Raw genomic sequence first — 8,970 nt, forward strand, 5'->3', positions numbered from 1 at the left:
GGCACGACAATGGGGCTCAGGATCTCGTCACAGTATCTCTGTGCATTCAAATTGTCATTGCTAAAATGCAGTTGTGTTCGTTGTCGTAGCTTAATTCTGCCCATACCATAACCCCACCATTGGGCACTCTGTTCACAACTTTGACATCAGCAAACTGCTCGCCCACACTACGCCACTACGCCCACACAACTGCCCGGTACAGTTGAAACCAGGATTCATCCATGAAGACCACACTTCTACAGCGTGCCAATGGCCATCGAATGTGGACATTTGCCCACTGAAGTCGGTTACGACGCCGAACCGCAGTCAGGTCAAGACCCTCGTGAGGATGACAAGCATGAAGATGAGTACCTGAGATGGTTTCTGACAGTTTGTGCAGAAACGCTTCGGTTGTGCAAACCCAGTTTCATCAGCTGGTCTCAGACGATTCCGCAGGTGAAGAAGCCAGATGTTGAGGTCATGGGCTGGCGTGGTTACACGTGATCTGCGGTTGAGGCCGGTTAGGCATACTGCCAAATTCTCTAAAACGACATTGGAGGCTGCTTATGGTAGAGTAATAAACATTAATTTTTCTGGCAACAGCTCTGGTTGACATTCCTGCAGTCGGCATGCCAATTGCATGCTCCCTCAAAACTTGGGATATTTTGTTGTTACAACCGCAGATGCTAGTAGCCTTTTCGTGTCCCCAGCACAAGGTGGACCTGTGTAATGATCATGCTGTTTCATAAGCTTCTTAATGTGCCACACCTGTCAATTGGGTGGATTATCGTGGGAAATGAGACACTTCCCAGTTAGTGAGCATAAGCAAATTTGACCATACAATTTGAGCGAAATACGTTTTTTGTGCATATGGAACATTTTTGGGATCTTTTATTTCAGTTTATTTAACATGGGATGCCAAGTTACACATCAAAATATTTAGCGTCATATTATGGTCATTCCTCCCCTTCACACCAGGGCTGCCAATAATATGGTTGCTGTAGAGACATAAATGGGGGGAAATTGGACCTGTGAAAAAAACGACAATAGGTACCCACTTTCATGAGACGTATTAATTGAGTGGTTGCGACCACAGCCATAACGAAAGTTAATTTAAATCGTGTTTTAATGCGTTTTTTCCTCCCTACTCCGTGTATTCAATGTGCAACATTTTGAAATATGGCTGTAAGTGCGGATTTACTTCCGGGCTATTATCAGATCCATCTCTGTATGTTCTTAGACGGTGGTCAGCTGATTTAGATGAGTGGGAGCAGCATAATTACCTGGCGTGTGTGACCCAGAAATATCTCTGAGAAGAAAGGGGCGTGAACCTAGGTGTGACAGAAGACTCCGGTAAGATTAGAATTATATTGAAGACAAATCTCAGCATATTTAACAGTAAAAACGGTATAGCTAGTTTACGTTACCGTTTATAAAAGCTAGGCAATAGTTAGCCAATTGTTAGGCTGGCTAGGTTATGTCTATTTTGCTAGTTAACTAACTACCTTGCTAACTAGTTTTCCTAGTTCTGCAGCTCAATAGTTGGTTAACTCCCCATCGTATTTTTCCCAAGCCACCAAAGTTAAATCTGAACGCGTAACTAACGTTAGGTAAGGAGAATATCAACAATGTATGAACTTGTCGAGATGGTTAGCTATCTTTTCCGGTCAGGCAAGCAGACATCTTGGGGCAATAAAATAGCAATTAAACCGCTTAGTGACTTCATGCACACCATGCACACCGTCAGCGAACACTAACAACATTCCCCTTTCGTGGATGGGAAATTAATTTGCTAATCCAGCTATGTGTGTGTCCAGTTAATAAGTAAATCCATTTTGTGCTGGAATTGGGAAACTGTCTTACTTTCTGTTCTACGGTAGTACTATAACAGTAACAGGAAGTCACACACAGCTAGAATTCCAGGCATGTCTTTCATTTCATAGTATTCATACGCCTCAACATATTATAAACTATAACATATGAATTGGCCCACACTTGGCATAATCAGGAAATTGTCTATTCCTTTTCCCAATACCAGCAACCCTCCACATGAACCTGAAACCACTCCCATAGTCATAGCTAGCTACTACTGGAATTTTGTAACATTGACTACCTTTTTAATATTTACCATTATACATCTAACCTACCCAGCATGAATCCTACTTTAGGATGTGTGTGTGTACATCACCATTGTGACGGACTTATTCACCACTGTGGGGGGGAGTAATAGGATACTCTGCTGAAAACATCCTTGATATCTGGGTAATTCAGAATCATCTTCATTCGCCAAATACATTTGCATGTACCGGGATTTTGACCTGGTGAAATGTAATATCACCCTCTCAATCAGACGGAGTTCGTTTTCACCATGGCCAGTTTGGACTAAGGAACAGCCACGATGATCGGAGGACTGTTCATTTACAACCACAAAGGGGAGGTCCTTATCTCCCGAGTTTACCGCGATGATATAGGGTAAGTGAAGTGGTAATTGGTTTGGGGCGTTATGGAGTATCTATTACAATGCAGTCATAAGGGAAGAGGGAGATGGCAAGTGGTGTCCACCTGGTTGGCCTGAAGTAAGTTGGGGAGATGAATCTGTTAGGGGTTCAATGTAACTACTTAGGCATTGAACTTACGCCTTAGGTCATGTGCTCATTGGGTCATTAGCACAGTGCACCCACCAAACAAAATAACTAACTGAGCTAATAGCTAGGTCATCTTGGGGATAATGACTGTTGTATCAGGTCTTAGACAATGCACGATTTATGCAGTAGCCAATGCGTGAACCCTTTTTTCAAATCAAATGTATTTATATAGCCCTTCTTACATCAGCTGATATCTCAAAGTGCTGTACAGAAACCCAGCCTAAAACCCCAAACAGCAAGCAATGCAGGTGTAGAAGCACGGTGGCTAGGAAAAACCTCCCTAGAAAGGCCAAAACCTAGGAAGAAACCAGGCTATGAGGGGTGGCCAGTCCTCTTCTGGCTGTGCCGGGTGGAGATTATAACAGAACATGGCCAAGATGTTCAAATGTTCATAAATGACCAGCATGGTCAAATAATAATAATCACAGTAGTTGTCGAGGGTGCATGAACTCTTTTGACTCATCACATACGCTGCTGTTACTGTTTATCTATACTGTTGCCTAGTCACTTAATCCCTACCTAGATACAGTATGTACATATATCTCAATTGCCTCGTACCCATGCACATCGACTTGGTACTGGTACCCCGTGTATTTAGACAAGTTATCGTTAGTCGTTGTGCATTTATTCTTTGTGTCATTATTTTTCAATCATTTCCCTTTTTTCCCTCCTTTGTTGGGAAGGGCCCGTAAGTAAGCATTTCGCTGTCAGTTTAGGAAGCATATTTGAACATTTGATTAGATTTTCTCACCCAGCTATCTAACTCCACCACTACATCTAGGGTTGATGATCTTGCTTGGCACTGCAAAATAATGCCAAGATTTTCCAGATACAAGATTTGTTGACGCATTCAAGTTGCCTTAGATTAGACTCCACACACTCTTCAATTCAACCACTATTGGTGGAAAAAGTAAATAATTTAACTGATTTAGACTGCATTTGGCTGTTTACTACAGTGGTATGGCCTTTTAAACACCATGTTACTCAATCTGTGTACATGCACAAATGTATTTGTGTACATTTTTCTCTCTCCTCTCCTTTATATCATCCCTCTACATCTTTATCCTTCTGCCATTTTCCTCCATATGTCCATCTTGACCACTGTAGAAATAGGTAAGCGATGCACCAGCCTATCAAGCATGTCCCCTGACCCATGGTAACCAATCAGTGACTCCCAATGCATGTCCTCTGACCCACAGCAACTACCTGATGACCCTTTCATCATGTCACCTAACATATCAGTGACCAAAGAACACAAACTCAATTACTGCAACCAACCAATGCCTCTGAGGTGCATCTACTGTCCTCCCCTTACCCACTAGTATCTCTTCCCTCCTTACTGGACATTGCTTTCTAAAAAACAGATCGACAGACCCTGTTAAATGATCATGTATGGCCCCTTCTGTCCCTACCTCCATCTCTCTTTGTCTACTCTCATGGGGAGAGGCTGGCTAGTGCTGAGTCTGGCTCTGCAGAGTCCCTCATCTGAAATTGGTTCCAGAGATTTGTATTTCTGGGAACTGGTTCCCAGAATCTGTCCTGGTTTCAAATGAATAAAGGTATGATAAACTACTAGGCAGTAGCGTTATGGTCAATGTCAGTTTCACTGTCAAGCTCACAGAAGTTGTGGACCCTGCACCTGGGAATGTATTCCTGAATCTTGAACATCACTGATTGGGACTCATGTCTTGTCTGGACATGCTTTCTCATCTGTAGTAAACCCTTCAGTTATTTATACATCTACACCAGATCTCTAATGCACTCTAACCTTCCCACTAATCTTCACCCTCTAAGTAAAATATTGCTCTATCAGTGCCGGAATGGTCAAGTCAGTTTGGGCGATTCAGTCATCTCGCAGTTCTCAGACAAGTTAATATGTGCTGTCCTCAGCAAAGCATACTATTAGGATGTTCGGAGGGTTACTAGTTTTGGGGGTGGCAATAGTCTTTTATATTCTACCAGGAACTTGAATGTCAAGTAGAAGGTCTGGAAAAAAGAATATGGTAGGTAGTGTAGTTGACAAATGTTTGACAGTTGACTATCTCTCTGAAAGTCCCAGGGAGACAGTAGTCATTTATACACACTACTGATGTGTGTGTACTATTAACCAAGAGCGTATTATGAGTTTGCTTTTGTTCTGATCAACTGCAGATGGAGGTACATACTCTTCCACATTTACTCATAACATGAAAGCACTCCTTCTCTTCCTTGCTCTGTGTTGCCAAATAATTTTCAGGGTAAGTTGCTAGAGGCAGGTTGATTTGTTGCTAAAAGTTGCTAAATGATGTTGTGATGTCATTGCATGATAGCGTAAAACTGCGTCATTACGTAGAATACACAATAACATTACTCAAATTGACTGGCCATCTCGGCAAAAAATATGATTTGACATTTGTTCAGGTACAGACTCCAACTATTTTCTGTACTTCTGGCTGTACAATTTTGATTGAGACATGTTGATTGATGTTGTAAGTTCTGTTCAAGATCAAACATTCGTGACCAACTATATTCATTGGGTTTGGCTCGTCGAACCCGTAATACTGCTGTAGTCAGCCAACAATGACTTGCAATTTGCTGAAATTGCTGCTGGCCTGCTGCTGCCTGGGCACGAGCTGAGCGCCTGCTGCTGACGTCACTCACAATGCACTTTTGCAGCCAGGCACGTGTGTTGTGACTGAGTGTGTGACAGAGAAAATCGTTTTTGTGTCATTTAGAGGAAAAATGTGTGCATTTTAGCATTTGAGCCACTTTTCAAAAGTTGCAAAAAGTTCTTTTTTTTCCTTTTTTTTTTAAGTAGCTAAATTTGTTGCTAGGTGCTGTTTGGGGGGAAAAAAGTTGCCAGGGTAGTCTGAAAAGTTGCTAAATCTAGCAACAAAATTGCTAAGTTGGCATCACTGCTTGCTCTACCTTCTTTTCTCAGGCGCAACGCGGTGGACGCGTTCCGTGTGAATGTGATCCATGCCCGCCAGCAGGTGCGCTCTCCAGTGACCAACATTGCACGTACCAGCTTCTTCCATGTCAAGCGTTCCAACATCTGGCTGGCAGTGGTTACCAAGCAGAACGTCAACGCCGCCATGGTGTTTGAGTTCCTCTACAAGATGTGTGATGTTATGACTTCCTACTTTGGCAAGATCAGCGAGGAGAACATCAAGAACAACTTTGTGCTGATCTACGAGCTGCTCGACGGTAACTGTGGCTGACCAAATTTCTCACTCTTATGCCATTTATCTATTTTTCCTGTTCGTTTCCTCTCTTACCCTCTTCATCATTTGGTTTCTTTGTTTTGTGCAGAGATCCTGGATTTCGGGTATCCCCAGAACTCTGAGACGGGCGCACTGAAGACCTTCATCACTCAGCAGGGCATCAAGGGCCAGGTGAGGATGACAAGTATCTCCGTGTCACTGCCGTCACGCTCTGCGATGAGCTCTTTAGCAGAACTGTGGGCAATCTGTTTTTTGACTCTTCTTTTTCTTTCTCTGGGATTGTGGACACGGCCGGATGCAGCATCAGGTAATGATGAGCCTCATTTGGTATGGGCTGTTCATTTCAGTTCTATTTGGGATATTAGGCCTGGTTGCAACCGTACACTGTTTTTTTCCACTTGATATCCTGTTGATCTTTCTCTCTCCTTTTCCAGACAAAGGAAGAGCAGTCTCAGATCACTAGTCAGGTAACCGGGCAGATTGGCTGGCGTCGCGAAGGCATCAAGTATCGACGCAATGAGATCTTCTTGGATGTGCTGGAGAGTGTCAACCTGCTCATGTCGCCTCAAGGTGAATGATGGTCATAACGCTTGAACGTAAACGGCCTAAACAGTTGTCCTGTTGAATATGCTAAGAGGAAAAGTATCTAGGGGAGTTGTAGGAGTAATGTTGTTTCCTAGTGATTGACCCTTTCAATTTTACCCCATCCAGGTCAGGTCCTGAGCGCCCACGTGTCCGGCCGTGTGGTAATGAAGAGCTACCTGAGCGGAATGCCAGAGTGCAAATTTGGCATGAACGACAAAATTGTAATTGATAAGGCGGGTAAAGGCGGGGTCACTAATGAGGCGGGAAAGAGGTGAGTAAGAGTGGCTGTTTGGACAGAGCCAGGGTTGGGGGTAGATTCCATTTAGTTTCAGGAAGTATACTGAAATTGCACATTTCATGAGGAGAATTTGAATTTTGCTTTAGTTTCTGAGTTGAAAAGCAATTCACTCCAACCCTGGACAGAGCTTGACATTAAAGGGGTGGGGCTAAATATAAGACTTTTGCTGCAGAATTGGATAAAAAATGTATGTCTTGTATTGATTTTCAACTTAGACATTTCAGACTGATGGGCAATTGTGTTGATTCTGACTTAACCTTCTGTGTACAGTAGAGTTTTTTTTTTTGTTTTTTTCAGACAGTTTACTGCCCTAACTGTCAGTCCCTGGACTAAGACTTCAATTTAGAGCTTTGCTTAAGGCTTACAATTTGTTTTCCTTTCGATGTCTCCTTTCTCTCTTTCTGTGCTGTACCTCAGTGATTTAGGGGGAGGAGGAAGGTACTGTATTGATGTCTGGCCTTACCTCCATATGTCCCGCTGTCTTGGCTATCGTGCCATTTATTGTGACTGCTTTATTAAGCATTTGAGGAGGCTCCAATATTTAATGGAATTACTGTATTCATTTGTGCTTAGGCAGTCAACCAGTGTGACTGCTAATTGATACAAATCTGACTTGCCTCCTCAAATCTTTAGTGGACTGCCCAATTGGTTGTTTATTTCTTAGTCATTACTGAGTGTTGTTAGTTTACCCGCTTGACCCTTAACCCTGACCCAGTCTTTGACAGTGATGGAAATGGTTAGCATCCACAGGGTTGCTGTGTTGTGGTAGCCACGGTGTCCCTTTTTTGTGTATGTATTGTGTTTCTGTGGTGTTGTATTAGGATGTGGGGCATGTAGAACAGTGCGTTTAAATGACTGGTTTGTGTCAGTATGACCGGGTGTGTATACGCGGATAGACGTTCAACTCTCTTCTCCCTCTGACCCTGTAGTACCAGTGGTAAGCAGTCCATAGCCATCGACGACTGTACGTTCAACCAGTGTGTGCGTCTCAGTAAGTTTGACTCGGAGCGCAGCATCAGCTTCATCCCCCCGGATGGAGAGTATGAGCTCATGAGGTAAGTGTGTCACAGGCTAAACTTCAAACCTATATTGACCCTGTGCATGGGCTGGCATGTTTGTATTTGTAAGTCCTGTCGCTTTGTCTGTGTGCATTGCGTCTAATGATTTTGAGCCATTGGGGGGATGGCGTGTGTCTGTTTGACGTGGTTTTATCCCTGCGTCTAGATACCGAACCACTAAAGACATCATCCTACCTTTCCGAGTCATTCCGCTGGTCCGGGAGGTGGGCCGCACCAAGCTGGAGGTCAAAGTGGTCATCAAGTCCAACTTCAAACCATCGCTACTGGCACAGAAAATTGAGGTAGTTATTCAGCCTCTTCATTTTTTTTTTTAGATTGTGGTGTTTTGTCAGTTTGTTTGAAACTGGTCTTTCATGCAATCTTGGGGTAAATTGTACTCTTTTTGAAGTTAGTATGTTTTGTATCATAACCCTTTGTTTATGCTCGGTCTGTTAATTGCAGTTGTTCTTACAAGTTCACGTTTAGTCTGCTGCATGAGACTTTATCATGTTATGACTTGTTTACCGTTGCTCCAGGTGCGCATTCCCACGCCGCTCAACACCAGCGGTGTCCAGGTGATCTGCATGAAGGGTAAGGCCAAGTACAAGGCCAGCGAGAACGCCATCGTATGGAAGTGAGTTATGTCAACCAGCTCCATCACGGTATCCCCTTTTTAAAATTGAATGGCCCTTTCCGATGTTGAATGTTTGTTTCCTGCGTGTAGGATTAAGCGCATGGCTGGGATGAAGGAGTCTCAGATCAGTGCTGAAATCGAGCTGCTGCCCACCAACGATAAGAAGAAGTGGGCGCGTCCTCCCATCTCCATGAACTTTGAGGTATGGCTGTAGTCACACGCAATGATAATTAAGCATTTCAGCTTACCGTATTAATATGCAGTTGCATACAACTCCTAACCTGGATATCTTTGTCCCCCGCAGGTTCCGTTTGCCCCCTCTGGGCTGAAGGTGCGTTACTTGAAGGTGTTTGAGTCCAAGCTGAACTACAGTGACCATGATGTTATCAAATGGGTGCGCTACATTGGCCGAAGTGGCATCTACGAGACTCGCTGCTAATGTTAGAGAGCGAGCCTGAGAGGTATACCAACCAATCTCTCTCTTCCCGCCATCTCAATCTCTCCCCTTATCCTTTACTCAATGTTGGGGATGAATAAAAATGTTTTTATAACGCACAGATATGTGAAA

The 8,970-nt window shown here is 43.5% G+C and overlaps 1 protein-coding gene across 1 annotated transcript; it reads left to right on the forward strand.

The window, feature by feature from the left end:
• Positions 1-1,199: 1,199 nt before the first annotated feature.
• Positions 1,200-8,970, forward strand: LOC120055816 (AP-2 complex subunit mu-A-like). Its single transcript, XM_039003805.1, has 12 exons — positions 1,200-1,332; positions 2,330-2,451; positions 5,545-5,810; positions 5,916-5,998; positions 6,129-6,134; positions 6,262-6,397; positions 6,539-6,683; positions 7,640-7,765; positions 7,935-8,070; positions 8,305-8,402; positions 8,493-8,604; positions 8,707-8,970. The coding sequence occupies exons 2-12, from the start codon at positions 2,378-2,380 to the stop codon at positions 8,839-8,841; spliced, it is 1,317 nt and encodes a 438-aa protein (XP_038859733.1). The 5' UTR covers positions 1,200-1,332; positions 2,330-2,377; the 3' UTR covers positions 8,842-8,970.

Source organism: Salvelinus namaycush, chromosome 11, assembly GCF_016432855.1.
Source record: "Salvelinus namaycush isolate Seneca chromosome 11, SaNama_1.0, whole genome shotgun sequence".
Lineage (NCBI taxonomy): Eukaryota > Metazoa > Chordata > Actinopteri > Salmoniformes > Salmonidae > Salvelinus > Salvelinus namaycush.